At 40.8% G+C, this 16,579-nt stretch overlaps 1 protein-coding gene across 1 annotated transcript in view; it reads right to left on the reverse strand.

Moving 5' to 3' along the window:
• The window catches only part of LOC148045596 (germinal-center associated nuclear protein-like), a 77,340-nt gene that overhangs the window by 41,980 nt on the left and 18,781 nt on the right, over window positions 1-16,579 (reverse strand). The window contains exons 7-12 of the mRNA XM_087716676.1: window positions 14,333-14,472; window positions 12,157-12,354; window positions 11,242-11,510; window positions 3,912-4,074; window positions 2,770-2,930; window positions 1,736-1,977 (exon numbers count right to left, since the gene is read on the reverse strand). Coding sequence (XP_087572802.1) covers window positions 1,736-1,977; window positions 2,770-2,930; window positions 3,912-4,074; window positions 11,242-11,510; window positions 12,157-12,354; window positions 14,333-14,472 — 1,173 coding nt within the window. The remainder of the gene's footprint in view (window positions 1-1,735; window positions 1,978-2,769; window positions 2,931-3,911; window positions 4,075-11,241; window positions 11,511-12,156; window positions 12,355-14,332; window positions 14,473-16,579) is intronic.

Raw genomic sequence — 16,579 nt, forward strand, 5'->3', positions numbered from 1 at the left:
GCAATTGGATATCAATCATCTCACCGTCCACACAATCATCTATAAGAGAAGAAAGCTATTAAGGCCAGGACATCCCAGCAAGTTCATGAATACCTAAGCAAAGGTCAAGACATCCAGAACAACATGTTTTGGACAGATGAGGCAAAGACACAGTATTTGCCTATAGAATGGTGAAAACCAAAGACAGAATTTTACCTGATGCCATGGTGGCAGAAATATTATTATTTGAGTATACTGTGCTGCAACAGGGCTTGGGAAACACACTATGAATTCTTTGTTGTACCAGAGAGTGCTTGAGGATAATGTGAGACCAATCTATCGGAATAAAGCTCAATAGAAAATGGACCTCGCAACATGACAACGATTCCCCAACATTCCAACATATCCACCAAGGAATAGTTGAAAAGAAATATGGAATTCTCTGGAATGGCTAATTCAATGGCCAAATCTAAATCCCACTGAAATGTTGTAAAGGGTGATTTGCAATTGTCTGTGAAACCACAAAAATTTTGCATGTGGGAATATGTAAAAATTCTTCCCAATTAGTGTAAATGACTAATATAAAGTTACAAGATATGGCTACTCAAGATTGTTTCTGAGATAATTCCAGATATTCAATCCAGGGGTGTACTTACTTTTTTCATGCAAGCATATCTGTTGATTTTTCTGTTGCATAAATGACTGAAAAGTCATTTTTATAATTTTGTTCAATTACATTACCTTTATGCGTTGTTTGAATGAAATTATTGATATGTCTACATGTTTAAAAAAACTTGATATGGGGTGTACTTATTTTTTGTCATGCTATTCAGAGATAATATATTTTAATATTTATTGGCAGTTTTAGTTACTTTCATCAGATTTAGTGCATACAATTTATGCTAATTTATTAAAGTCATTATGGAGTATTGGAAGAAAAAACAAACCACATTTAATGCAGTAGAAAACAATCTTTCTTCCAGAACACATAAGACTGTTCTGTTTGTTATTTAAAAGACTGCATTCTCTTTTAAAATCATCTGCGAGTAATTTTAGTAGTAGCAGCTTCTTCTCCAAAAACAATTATTTCAAAAAGGCAAATATTAGATCTAAGGCAACAACAGATTAGAAAGTGTATCACTGTCCATCTTGTTCTCATTTTTTTCTCATCTTGTTAATCATTCATAACTTAAATCATTGATCAAAGATTTCTATCTGAAATTTTCTTTTGCTAAGAATACTTTTAGATGACCTTAGACATTCTACCTGTCTACTGGTTCTATAGTACATAATGATAATAATTTATCACTGAGATTGTTAGTATGTGAAACACTTTAACATTAAAAATGTGATAATTATATATTATACTTCTAAACCTGCATTCTATCAAAGGATAGGATCGAGTCAAAGCATTGAACTAAGAAAAACATTGGACCTTCCTTAAGATGAGTTAACAGCAATTCCATACAAATTATTATAACCTTGATAAAAAAACATCATGCAAGAGCTTGGGACCTCTTTCTATATTAGCTCAGCTTGCTTTCTACAAATAAAGAATACATCATTTCAATCAGATAAACTGCAAAAACATAAAAAATAATCACTCTAACAAGACTTTGTTGTATTTAATATTAAAGTTTCAGAGTGATGAAATATCTATAGTAAATGCAAACTATGACAGTCAGTATATTTTTTACATTAGATTCTAGAAAACAATCATATTTCCTATTGTTATTTTGTGACTGTAGCTTCTTACCTATTATATCAACACTGACTTTCTGAAGATTGCTGGTTGAATCCACTACTGAATTCTCTCCTGTGTACTTGTTCTGAGCATTAAAACTGCACAAAGGTACATGAGGAGTCATATGCTGTAGAGGCCCCCCACTGACAATTTCTCCAATAGACAGAGTGAGCTTCTGCCCAACAAACAGTGATTTTTTTGGCTTGGGCAAGCTTTCTGGTTCCAAAAAGGCAGACCGATTCAACTCCACAAAACTGTGATGGGGAAGTACAGAACATATTATTAGGTGATTTCAAGATTATAATGAACTATTTCACAAGGGGTTTTTTCAAAACACATCTACAAAAAATCATAATAATGTTTTAATTTATTTCTCCTTTGATATGACATTTGGAGCAATGAATTAATATGAATCCCATTTAAAAACACAAAAATACCGACACAAACACTTGCACTCTCCAAATATAATATATTAAGTACATTGTATTTGTAGAAATTATGTATATGAACAATTTAAAAAACAGCTTTTTGGCTTTGTAGAGCTATTTTAATTAGTTAAAAATACATCTGTGGCAAAAGCTTTCCAATAAAAATGTAGGGCCTAGTGACTTGGCACTTGATTGTAGTTATATACATCAAATAAATAAATAAACCTGCAGATTCTGTCATATGTCAGGTTTATCACAACATTTTTACTATTGTATTGTCCAATCATCTGTCAAAGACCAGTTCAAACAGTTTCAACATCTGGGATCTTCAATCATGGTCTATTCAGGCAGATGTTAAAATGAAAGGAGGACACTAATATTTTATTATGCAAGGGGAACATTTGGCCAATCCAATATTAAAATTAAACTAGAACAAGTTTTTGTATCAGATACCACATAATGCATAAAACTAAATCAATAATTTTAATCAGTCTTTGGAAATCCTTGATTCATAACCATAATGGAGCCTGGCCATTACTAATGGAATTGTGACAGATATTAACCCACATGATAACCCCATTTAAACTCCCCATCCTGTTACTCAAAACAACCGCTTACCCATCAGATACCACCAAGCCATAATAATTTATAAAGTCAGTTGCTTCTTCAAGGTTTCTAAACAGTAGCATGCGAACTATATTCTCCAGTGGAAAGATAGTGGATCTCTGATAGTTTACAGTATAAGCAAAATTGAGACACTTTAGAGCATCTTTACGAATCTGAAAAATATTTTAAGAGATATTAATATCTTCATTAATTTATAACATTCTATTATATAATCCTGATATTACCCTGTTTCCCTAAAAATAAGCCCTCCCCGAAAATAATGCAACACAGCAGCAGCCATTAGGTGACCATGCTCGCTGCCTCCTGAACCTCAAAATAATAAGACCTCCCCGAAAATAAGACCAAGTCCTTATTCCGGGGGTCAAAAGGAAATAAGACCTTGTCTTATTTTCTGGAAAACACAGTAAACATATGTTATGGTCTCTGTCAAATATGAATATTTGGGGGGGGGGGGAGTTGAGTGCTTCATGCACAGCTACAATGGGTTTGGGAGTTGTATTGGCCATAGGTCACAGCCTGGATCTTTTGGGGAAAAATTAAAACTGTACAAATATTAAGATCATCATCTTTAACAATAAAGGTTTCCTTTAGTTTATGCAACAGATAAAAAAATCTATATTACTGGTTCTAAAGTATATCTACAATGCTATGAATCCTGGAAGCTCAACAATACATTGAAAAGTATTCATGTCTTCACTGCTTGTTATATGCTTGTAGGTTTCTTGATTTGATATTTTAAAGAATAGTTCAGTCTTAATTCATAAAACCATGTCTACAGTTGCACTAACCATGTCCTTGGAAAACACCAACCATGGAATGGTATCAGCGGAAAAGACTACTTTTAAAAACAAAGTCAATCATTGTCCACCAATGGAAATACTTGTTCTACTGCCTTGCTTAGGTCTGTAATAAAACCCATCAGCTTAAAAAACTGTGGGAAATCATTACTATTATCAGGATTATCAGGATTTTATCTATTTTGCAAAAGGCACATTGATCCATCAAGATGCAAGGGAAATTTAAATAGTCTGTTATAAGAATACAGAAGTTGACTGCTATGTAATGTAATATAATATTAAAAAACCTTTGTACTGAATAATATTATAAAGATTAATATGGCTGTTATTTCTTACCTGATTGAAATAACAATGAAGTAAGCATGCATTCAGATAAGATGCTGTTTGAACAAGTTTGAAAAACTTGACAAAATTATTGCTATTTAATGCAGCAAAAGCTTGAACTGCAAATCTAACTTCAGGGGAGTTTCGAACAGATGGACGAAACTGTTGCACTTCTCTGTTGAGATAAAGATGGGAAAAAAACTCACTTTCTTTTTTATTCATAATGGAAGCACAGGTACATTAAAAGAAGTTACAAAAACATTGGGATACTTGACCTTGAAATTCATACAGAATTATGTATTTAAATTTAAAACTGCCACAAAATATTGAAATGTTTATTTCACTATCTAAATATTTATTTTAAAATATATACATTATTAATGACAGCTGGATAGCTATGTTAATATGCTAAGTAAAAGCAATAGCTGGACTAATTATTTTTAATTCAAGGTGCTGGGAATCAGTGATCTGATCCTCACATAACACCAACTCACACCACAGTAAGCCAAAAGACATCACATCCATCTAAATAAAACGTGTGAACAAATTTACAATGATTATTTTAAAGTAGTCTTTAGACTAGAATCAATTTCATGATTGATGAAATTGATATTTGCAGGCCATGTTTTCCCTGACCTGCAAATAAAAACAGATATGGATAGATATAAGGATTTGATTGAACAATCAGAAGACACAATAATGAAGTCAATATAAAATAATGAAAATGACCATTGACTTACCTGAACAGTCCTTCTATGTGCGCTGCGAGGGGAATCCAAGCATGGATTAACTTTATCCATTAGCCTAGAGACTGAGTTATGCAAATTGATAGCTACGCCTCCTCTGACTGGACTGGTTCAGTTTTGCACAAAGGTTCAGCTGGTTTGAGAGATGCAAAAAGAAGTCTAGAAGTCAAGGTAAGTCAGGATGTAATCGGAGAAAGGTAAGTTCAGGCCCAGAACAGCTGAAGCTGAGGGCAGATTTGGATTCCCCTTGCAGCGCATATAGAAGGACCATTCAGGTAAGTCAATGGTCGTTCTCCTGTGCGCTGCTTGGGGAATCCAAGCATGGGACATGCCAAAGCAATAAACTTCAGGGACGGGAGCGAGGCTGGTCTGGTGTCGTAGCCAAAGAAACCACCCTTTGCAGCATGCGCCGTCCAAAAGACTCCTCAGCCAAGGCATAAATGTCCACTTTGTAATGATGGATAAAGGGCGACGGCAATGACCAGGTCGCCGCCCTGCATATGTCCTGCACTGAGGCCGCCGTTGTGGCAGCACTTCTGGTAGAATGGAGAGTGATGTGACTGGGAACCGGTCGGGACTGACAGTCGTAGGCAAGGGCAATACACACCTTCAACCAGCGGCCAATAGTATGAGACAATGCCTTATGGCCCATGGTGGCTGGTTGAAAAGACACGAATAAGGCCTCCGTCCTTCTGAACAATGCAGTGTGTCGCATATAGCAGCGAAGTGAATGACGGACATCGAGGTGATGCCAACACCGTTCCCGGGGGTGAGACGGATGTGGGCAGAAATCCGGGAGAGTGATCTCTTGTGACCTGTGGAACCACGAGTTGACTTTTGGAAGCAACGTTGGGTCCAAATGTAATACGACCTCGCTCGGATGATCCGAATAGGCTCGAATGGAGCAGCCATGAGGGCCTTGAGCACCAGGGAAAGGTCCCAGGTGGGGTAGTGATGGACGATGGACGGACTAAGGTTCGATGCACCCTTCAGGAAAGCCCACACCCCTGGGTGTTGTGATAGGGGGTGGCCCCACCCACCACCAATCACGGTAGACAGAGACGCAATTTGGTGGCGGAGGGTGTTGGGTGTTAGGTGTTAGCCCCTTGTCCATGCCCATCTGTGGGAAGACTAATACCTGCGGTATGGTTGCATCGGATGAATCTACACCTGTAACTCGACACAATCTGCAGAAGGCACACCATGTACCCTCATAGAGGCGGATTGTTGACGGGTGCCGAGCCTTCTGGATCCTGGAGATGACTTTGTCAGAGAAATGCTGCTGACTCAGAATTGCCCGCTCACGTGCCACATGGCTAGCTGTAATAGCTGTGGATTCGGATGAATGAGGGCTCCTTGCAAGAGGGATATCCAGTCGTCTGGAATTCTCCATGGGCACAAGATTGACAGATGGACAAGGTCGGCATACCAGGGAGGTCATGGCCACATCAGTGCGACCAGTAGTACCTCCCCACGTTCCGCTAGAACCTTCTGGATAACCAGCGGTACAATTGGTAGGGGCGGGAAGGCATAAAGAAAGCCCTCTGGCCAAGGGCTGAAAAAGGCGACGGTGCCTTCCACCCCTGGTACCTGAAATCGCATGTGTGTGTTGTCGGGCTGAGCGAACAGATCCACCTGCGGTTGACCGAAGCAGCGGGAAAGCTCTTGGAACAGGGCTGTGTGCAACCGCCACTCCTCCTGATCCACCGTGGCCCTTCTCAACCAATCCGCTTGGACATTTACAGTGCCCGATATATGTTCCGCTCGGAGATGGTTCTCCGCCCAGTAGTGCAGACGTTCTGCTTTCATCATCACAGATTTGGATCTCATGCCCCCCTGGCGCTTGACATGCGCCTTGGAGGCCACATTGTCGGTGAGTATCAACACATGGTTGGACATCACCAGGTCTCGAAACTCGCAGAGGGCTAGGCGGATAGCTCGTAGCTCCAGCCAATTGATGCTGTTCCTCAGCTTCCGGGCGGTCCAGCGACCTTGTGCCACTCGATCCAGGGTGTGGGCTCACCACCCAAATTGGCTCGCATCTGTTATAACTATGATCCACTCCAGTTCCTTGAAGAGACATCCCTTGAGGATGCGGGCCGAGATCCATCAATGGAGCGACAGGGACACCTTGGTCGGTAAGCGAGTCCTGGTCTGAGACTGACTGGTATAAGCCCTTTGAAAGGGGAGGAGAAATCACTGGAGTGGTCACACGTGGAACCTCGCCCAAGGGACAATGTCTATGCAAGATATCATCTTCCCTAGAAGTTGGGACAATACTGCGAGGGAAGGTGACCTCTGATTGAGCACTTGACTCACCAGGGACCACAAGCTCTGTTGTCTTTCTCGAGAGAGAGGGACACAACATACGTTTCCAAATTGATGAGTGTCCCGAAATGCACAAGAGACGTGGTCGGGTGCAGGTGGCTCTTTGGGAAGTTCAGTACAAAGCTGTGATCTTGCAAGGTGTCGATCGTCAGCTGTAGGTCGCGACAAGCCTGGTCCCGGGAAGCTGAGAAGACCAAGATGTCGTCTAGATAACAATTGACCTCAGCGAGGCTGCGATTACTGCTAGCAATTTGGTAAAGGTTCGTGGGGCGAATGAAAGGGCACGGTACTGGAAATGATGCCCTGCAAAATGGAAGCGCAGAAACTCTCAATGGGTCGATGTATCAGCACATGTAGGTATGCCTCCTTGATGTTGATGGAGGTGAGGAGATCACCTTGGCGATCTTTTGAATTTTTGGTACTTTAGATAGAAGTTGAGCCGTTTCAAGTCTAGGATGGCCCGCCATCCTCCCAAGTTCTGGGGGACTAGGAAGAGTATGGAGTAAAATCCTAGACCCTCCTGCCCTCTTGGCACCTGTTCTATGGCTTTGATGGAAATGAAGTGCTGAATTTCTGTTTCCATCAGGCACCGTTTGATGAAACGTCTCGGGGGAATGGCCAGGAATTCCAGAGTGAGGCCCAGCCTCACTGTCTGAAGAGCCCAGGAATTGGAGGTTGTGGCTTCCCTTTGGTGGGCGAAGGTAGTCAAGCCCCTGCCAATAGGGCCAACCTCGAGCAAGTCACCGGTACCTACGAAAGGACCGGTTGTTGGCACCACGAAAAGTCCACCGGGCCTGGGCCTGCTGTTGGTGCTGGTTTCTACCTCTGTCCCTAGTATTGGCTCTGTCCTGAAATTTGTCCTGAGACTGAGAAAAGGATCTATTAGATAGAGGGGTATAGCGAAGGGGGAGTACCCCGAATCCCCAACACAAAAGGGCTGCCTTCGAGGATACACCTGTTGCCTCCGATCCATGCGCCTAGCGGTCGAAGGGAGCACCTTTCGCTTGTCCCTCATCTCAATCAATATAGGGTCTAGTACTGCTCCAAAGAGGGAACCGCCCTTGAAGGTGGTGGAAGCAAGGTGCCATTTAGAGCGTACGTCCGGCTGCCAATGGCGTAGCCATAAGGGGCGATGAGATGCTATATTGGATGCCACAGCTCGGGATGAAAACTTGGCCACATTGAGTGTGACATCAGAGGAAAATTCTAAAGCCGCAACCAGTTTGATGACATCCTGATGAAGGCGCAAATCCTCTGGAGCTAACCTCTCCTGTAGCTATCTTAACCAGACTAAAGAAGTTCTATTGAAGAATGAGGCCGCCGTAGCAACATGCAATGCCCAGGCAACCACCTGGTGCGTTTTGCGAATAACTAGCTCTGCTTTGTGGTCCTCAGCCTTCAAGCCCTCCGAGATCTCAGATGGAATGAGAGCTGGGGAAGCCAAGGGCGCTATCGGAGGATCGATTGTGGGAAACTGCAAGATGGTGTCTAATTCCAGTGTGGAAGCGTAAAGCTTCCTGTCACCATTGCTAGGGGGCGAGACCGTGGTGGGCTGGGACCATTGTTTTTGGATCACATCCAAAAACAATTTAGATGATGGAATAGCCTCCTGATCTTGCACTTGTTCGGCGAACAAGCGTTCTGTGAGGTCAAGGCCCACTTCGATGCTGGCCTGGGTGGTTGCTCCCCCCAAATTGGATGTGGCCTTGACCTTATAAAGTAGGGATTTAAATAAGGCCGCCTGAAGAGGGAGAAGGGAACTTTATCCTGGATCAGACTTTCATCATCCAATAACTCTAGATCCAAAATTTTACCTTCCTCCCCCAAAACAGATCTCTCACTGTAGATGGAAGGCAAGGGAGAAGGGGGATCAGCCTGAGAAGTGGCTAAATCTTTGGTAGAAATCAAGTTCCTAGAGCGCTGACTCCTGTGCTGTAATTCTGCGTCTACTCCCCTAGATATGGCAGTGGCAATCTTGTCCCTGAGCCCAAGGGAGAGGTCAAATTCAGAATTGTCCTCCGGTCTGTTGCCAGAGACAGTGGGGGTAAAGGTAGATGAGGCCCCTGATCGGGAAGGAACTGGGCCTGGGCTGGACTCAGAAGGATCAGATGAGCCCTGAAGGCCTGAGTCAGACCCTTCAGGGGTTACGTTCTGAGGGATAGGGAGGTCTGGGGACCAGTCCTGAATCCCAGTTAAGCTGGAGGTAGAAGGCCCCTCAGGCAATAAGATGGGAGGTGGCCTGGGGGTTGAGGGATTCTTAGACCCATTCTTAGTCTTACTGGTGCGCTTAGCAGCCCTGGCAGGAGCTGCTAAGGGATCTGTGGCTGGCGGTCCTGGTGGTGGTCCTACCCATTCTGGATGAGGCCCCAGTGGCATCGGAGGACAACTGAGGGGAGGTGAAAGCCCCAGTGCTGCCCTGGGTAGTAGAACGATCCGCCATGGCTATACTAGGTTGAAAAGGCTCAAGCTCACGTTCAATGATAGGCCAAATGCCGAACGCAATCGAAGCAGAAGGCCGCAAGAGATCAAGCACGTGCTCCGGTAGAATGGTGGCGAACCGACCTCCATGGAGCAAGAAAGCTGATGATTTTACATCACTGTGAGCGGGCAACCAAAACCGCACCCAACCTGACTGTTTTTTGGCGCAAAATTGACTGCAAAATTGACTCCAAAATGACCACCGCAACTAGCAGCGGCGGCGGGAAATTCAAATTGGCCAGGAAAAAATGGCCGCCCACAGAATGGAGAAAGCCAGCCTCGTAATTAGCCAGCAACCGCAGCCGCGGCTCTCGGAGGTGCTCGATGGCCAAGGTAAAGGCAGCGATCCCAGCTATATGGCGACGGGGCGTCCAGACATCGCACGTCGCAAAGGCAAATCCCAAAGGAAAACGGCGGACAGCGGGTAGAGTGGCCGGCATGGGGAGGCAAACCGATTCCCAACCACGGCAAGACAAACGAAGGTGGCGAATTGACCTAACAAATATTACCGAAGCGGCAGCACTTCCAAGGAAAAAGTTCCCTGGCCCCAAAAGCTCCAGGAACGCCAACAATCCAATTGCCACCTTAAATGAAAAGGAACAAACCTATATGTGGAGATATCTGATGCTGCGTGGAAGGAACTCTACAAACGGAGTTCTAAGGGAATCCAAGCTGAATAATAATAATGATGATGATTAATCTGTCTAATAACCTAGAGAGAAATGTTTTTGCGTCTCTTTAGGCTGGACTGAGTTAAAAAACTGAACCAGTCCAGTCAGAGGAGGCGTGGCCATCAATTTGCATAACTCAGTCTCTAGGCTAATGGACAAAGTTAACCCATGCTTGGATTCCCCAAGCAGCGCACAGGAGAAGAATCTCCTGCACCTCTCAACTTTGTCAACTTACCATCTTTTAAATCAATATTATGACAGTAATCAACTTTTTCATGGGTCTGATGAAAGAAGTTGTTGCTGATGAAGTACACGTCATAATAAATTTGTTAACCTTTAAGATGACTCAACTATTTGCTTTTGAACTAGCTAACTTACAACTGTTTTATTCTGATATGAAGAGCATACTTTTACAAAAGGTTCTGTCAGTAAATTTATGAAATGTATGAATTATTCAACCTTACTTTTAAGTAATTCTCTTTATTACAAAAGAGAAATACATTCTTGGGGATAAATAATTATCAATGTCTATCTACTGAGAAGAGCCCTACTACCTGGACAATTTAATACTGAACAAAAGCAGTTAGCCTGTTGATTTCAAAAACAGGATATAATTTATCATTAGCAACTAGCAAGAAACACTGTTCTGGGTTAGATGATCATTTAAAAGCACTAATGATAAATGGATGGTTTTGTCTTTGGCAGTGTTAGATGGTGATAAAGCTTTGGTTTCTTCTAATCTTGCATTATGAAAATCTGCAACAAGTTCAAAAAATGTCCAGAGATCCTTTGAATATGACCCACAGAACTCTTACAAATGTTCCCAGGAAATTGTAATAATTAATATTATCTTATCCAATGATATTTTGACCAATTTAAAATAATAAATATTTTAAACTGCATTTTTGCTCTTACCTATTAGCGTTCTACTTTTTAATGCTGGCTTGTCTATCTTTTGGAATGCAGATCCTAGTCAAACAACACTGAACACTCCATCATATAGTTAAAGTTCTCTACATTAAAAGTGATTCATTCTTGTCGTTCTGAATTTATGAACAATGCATGAAATGTTTGTAGTGAAAAAAGTCAAATCAATGTTGTAAGCATTTAAAAAGTCACCTGAGAATATCCCCCTTGTTGAGATTCAGGAGGACATTGTATCCCCTAAATTCTGCTTCACCCTTGCAGTAAATACCCTTGTTGGCAAGGTCCTGATACATCTCCTTCAGGCTCTGGAGACATTTAGTCATGTTTTCGTTGTTAATCTTTGCATCAAATGATGACATGGGTTCTTCGCACAAATGATGGGAGCAGTGAATATGAAATCGGGTACATTTTTCAATCAAGGAAACAGTCAGAGGAGAACACAGATGTTGCTGGGTTATATCCTAGCCGAACATAAAATGGCAAAATGTTAGAACTATAAAATTCAACAAAATAAAACTAATCAAAATCTACTTACAAACTTTATGTAACTATTCTTTATTATGTTTCTATAAATCTCAGTTAATGCTTTATATATTGCAACTGGAAGTCTTTCAAAAACCTCCAGAACCCAACCCATATAGTATGAAGTTAATAGAGATCACTTTTTTCATTGGTGGAACAGCAGAAGATGAAAAGGTGATGCAGATTAACCAATACTTCCAGGTACAAGAGAAAGGAGAAGTGTAAAAAAAACAGGCAAGAAATCAAGCAGCATAAATAGAATTAATGTTCAAACACAGCAAGAGACAGAGAAAAACCAAATCTCAATACCTTCCACATGTTTATGACTGAAGCCACTCAGAATTACCTTGAAGTGGCCTATAAATTTTATAAACAAGTAAGTAGGCAGGTAGGTAGGTAGATTAGTAAGTAAGTAAGTTTGAGAACTAAGGCCAAGAATGTGTGGTGTTTGAGGGAACAGGTAAGCATTATCTTGCTATCTCCACAATGTGTCCCTCCTCCTTGCCCTCACTTTTTATTTCCTTCAGCCTTACCCTTCTATTTGTATTTATTCTGTGAAATACAATGAGTTTTTTAAATGGTTACCTTTCTTATCCCTCGGGTTCTGTTCCAGACAAAATCATACCACTCCCTGTAGTTCCCTTCTCCTTTGTCCATGATATGAGTTACTAAATAGTCCATGGTCATACTTAATACTTCCGAAGGCCTCAGTTCATGTGGTAAAGGTTCTTCCTGGTCTGCCGAAGACCTACTATACTCTTTTATTGCTGCTGCATGGTCAACCTCAAAGAAAGAAAATCATTTCCTCAGTAAAATTCTGGATTGAAGTTTATATCCCACCTTTTCTTCAGCAATCCAAGATAGCTTAAATGGACATCTTTCATTTTTCCTTCACAATGACTACCTATAAGAGAGGTTGGGCTGAAAGACAGTAATTTGTTCAAAGTCATATAGTGAGTTTATATTGTTCAGAATGGACTCAAAGCTGGATCTTCTCAATGCTAAACAGCACCCTATATAACAACAGACTGATCTTCACATTTCAGTTTTAATGTAAGAGAGGAACAGGAAAAGATTTGCCAATTTTACAGTACTGTTTACAGTTCAATCTTCCTTATGGAAATTAATTCATTATTGTAAAGAATGGTTAAACAGTAGAATAGTTTACTAGAATAGCAGTAGATTGCTGTAGATTTTCAAACAAGGTGAGCTATCTGTCAGGGATACTGAAATAGATTCCTATCCTGATTAAGGGTCTAAATCAAATGATTTATAAGAATTTAATCTAATATGTAAGAATGTGGATTACATCTTCTACAAGAGAATCTAGATTTTGATTGATGTGATACAATTTTAAAATAGTGTAGACTATAAATTATTTTATAAATAGTGAAATGAAGAATTTTATGTCAGAAAGAACTCCAGAGAGGCACACAATGTTCAGATATAAATCCAATAAACCTAAACATATAAGTCCAATAAACCTAAACCTAAACCAGAATCATTTCCCATATTTTCAAAATATTTTCAAGAGAGGATCTTATATTTAATTTTAAATATTCTATTTTGATGGTTTTGATTTTGGATGAGGATATACACCATTCTTCAGCTACTGTAAATGGTTCCAATAATGATATATAATAACAAGAACTGAAGAAGAAAAAAAGAATCAAGAACTAAAATTTATTCACTTTTTTCAAATTTCTCACATATTTTATAAATACAGATCTGTAACAAGAAATACCTTTTAAAAGTAGAAACGAATGGAACTCACAGAATGAAAGCATACTCCTACATTTAATTTGAATCGAAAAAATGTTATTTGATTTCCTAATAGATTTCATCTAAACCAGTGAATGGCAAACCTTTTAGGCACTGAGTGCCCAAACTGGAAGGCACGCATGTCTGCAGGCACCTGCACGTGTGCGTACCAAAAACCAGAACACCAGCTGCCCAGCGGGAGGTAGGGCATCCCAACACCGGCAGCTCTGCAAAGACCCACAATCTTTTTCTTCCGTGAGCTTTGGTTTCATCATTTGCAGGGAAACTTCTGTTTCCTTGCAAATGACAGCGGGAAACGCCATGGAGCAACATAGAAAGAGCCAAGGTGGCGCAGTGGTTAAAATGCAGCACTGCAGGCTACTGCTAGATCAGCAGGTCAGCGGTTCAAATCTCACCGGCTCAGGGTTCACTCAGCCTTCCATCCTTCCGAGGTGGGTAAAATGAGGACCCAGATTGTTGGGGGCAATATGCTGACTCTCTGTAAACCGCTTAGAGAGGCCTGAAAGGCCTATGAAGCGGTATATAAGTCTACTGCTATTGCTATTGCTATTGCTATGGTGGAGCTGAGCTGGGGCGACAGCACACGTGCCCACAGAGAGGGCTCGGCATGCCACCTCTGGCACGTGTGTCAGAGGTTCACCATCATGGATCTAAACAGTCTTAAATAAAAAGCAGCAAAATAAGATTCAAAGAAAAGAAAATCACATTATAGTTTTGTTGGTGTCACATAATCTATTTTTTTATATTTGTGTAAGAAAAGAGAGAGCTCTTTACCATGTGCAAAATTAAATAATAGGCAAAAGAATTGGGAATGAATGAAGCATCTTTAAAATATGTCAATAACCCTCAGCACATAAAAAAGAACTCTAAATCAAAGACATACTTAAGATTTTGGATATAAGACATCGCTATGTGCAAACACAAATAATAAATCCGAAGTAGGAGAATTTCTGTATGGAAAGAATTCCATTATTTTTACCTTGTCAGTTCCTGATATCACTTCAAAAACACTAAGTTGGTTCCTTGTTTCTCTCATGTAACGCTCTTTTTCTGGACACATATCTGGACATGTGCCAACAAAGGTTTTAGCTTTGCCAAGATGCATTTGTTTTACTCGAGCTAAATAGATAAGGTATAGAGAATTCATTTCACTAGAAGTACACATGCAAAGAGAGTATCAATATTTACAATGATGAAAACAATAGGAGTATGCCCAGATACAAGTAGTTCTTGACTTACAACTAAAATCGGGACCAGAAATCCAGTCATAAATCATTGTGTTGTATATCGAGGCAACCACATGACCAGACCCATTTTTCAAACATTTTTCATGGTGGTCATTAAGCAAAGCATAATGGTTGTTAAGCAAATCATGCAGTTGTTAAGCAAATCATGCAGTTGTTAAGTGAATCATAAGGTTGTTGAGCAAAACCATTCTTTCAAATGGGTGGTTTTGGCAGAAAACCAAAAACATCATAAATCATGGTCATGTGATCATGAGACACTGCAACCAGTCATAAATGTGAGCTTGTTGCCAAGTACCCAAAGTGTGCATGCCCATGGTGTGTGTGTGTGTGTGTGCAGTATTTTGCAATGACCAAAAGTGCTTTAAAAGGCATAAAGCACCCAATTTCCCGGCTGTCATAATTTTGAATGGTTATAAAAACAAGCTGTTGTAAAACAAGACCCTCACTTGACACACCCACACCTGAAACCCTTATAAGAGGAAGACTACTGACACTGATATCCCCTAAACTCCGCTGAAGTTGTTACCTAACCTGGTAATGAAATGTTTGGAAACCAACCCACAAGCTCTGAGAACAAACCTCCACCCTCAAGCTCTTGTTAAGTCAAGGACTATCTGTGGTGCATGGTGCCACCTCCTCTGCCTTATATACAAAGTGATATAAATATAAATGTTTTCCAAAAATAAACTTGCTACATTTTCATGGAAAAATGTCCATGTTTAAAAACGCTTCATAAAATGAATTGATAACATATCCGTAAGATTTACAATTAATAAAATGGAAATTTTTAAATTTCAGCAATTTTTTAAAATTATTCTAGATTTATTCTGTTCATCTAAAAGAAAATCGTATTGCAATTATCAATGATGTCCCACAATAGATATTTATAAAGCTAAGGAAGCTACCAGCAGTTCTATGTATCTGTCACTAATGAACCCTTGCAACCCTATTTTCTTAAAAAACTACATTATATGTGCATTATAATAAAGAGCCAAGGTGGCGCAGTGGTTAAATGCAGCACTGCAGGCTACTGCTGGATCAGCAGGTCAGCGGTTCAAATCTCACCGGCTCAGGGTTGACTCAGCCTTCCATCCTTCCGAGGTGGGTAAAATGAGGACCCAGATTGTTGGGGGCAATATGCTGACTCTCTGTAAACCGCTTAGAGAGGCCTGAAAGGCCTATGAAGCAGTATATAAGTCTACTGCTATTGCTATTGCTATTGCTATTATTGATTTTCCCCCTAGGAATTATAAATGTATATATTGATCTTTGGCTGTCCAGGGGACACTATCTTGTTCAAGTGGTAATTAGGATGTAGAAGAACAGTCATGCTCAAACCTAGGAAGACTTAGTGGATATGGGTATCTTGCAGTTTATTCCACCATCCTGACTATTGACTGGACCACTGAAAGTTATCCAAAAGCTGCATCTCTACAATGCAGCAGCCTATTTACTGATGGATGAAGACTACTATTCACACAAAATACTGGTGCAGAAGGCTTTATACTGGTTACCAGTAGGTTTCCAGGTCCACTTCAAAGTGCTGGTTTGACACTCAGGTATCTAGCAAACCACCTTTTTAAAGTAGATTCTGCCCATTCAGTGAGTATGTTGTAGAAATAGATGCTTAATGTTCTTCTCACTATGAGATACACAAGACAGCAAGAAACTCCTGCTTTTCATCATTGGGACCTATATTATGGATAGCTATTGGAAATCAAGATGACTTCATCACTGACTTTTAGAATGGGGCGTTGGTTCTTACCTGGTAGGCCCCTTCTCGAGGCAGGTGGAGACAGCGGTCATGCATGGGTTAACTCAGTCAGTAACCAATAGAACTGAGTCTACCAAAGTGATGTCATCGCCTCAGAGGAGTGTCCTCCCGCTTTTGTTACGAAGGAGATAAGTAGACTGCTGTGCATTAGTCGACTGCTTTCAATCCTCTGAAACTCAAACCTAGCTCCATAACTCCCACTGCA

Source organism: Thamnophis sirtalis, unplaced genomic scaffold (assembly GCF_051295495.1).
Source record: "Thamnophis sirtalis isolate CommonGarterSnake01/CBP01778 unplaced genomic scaffold, rThaSir2_p1.2 scaffold_5, whole genome shotgun sequence".
Classification (NCBI taxonomy): domain Eukaryota; kingdom Metazoa; phylum Chordata; class Lepidosauria; order Squamata; family Natricidae; genus Thamnophis; species Thamnophis sirtalis.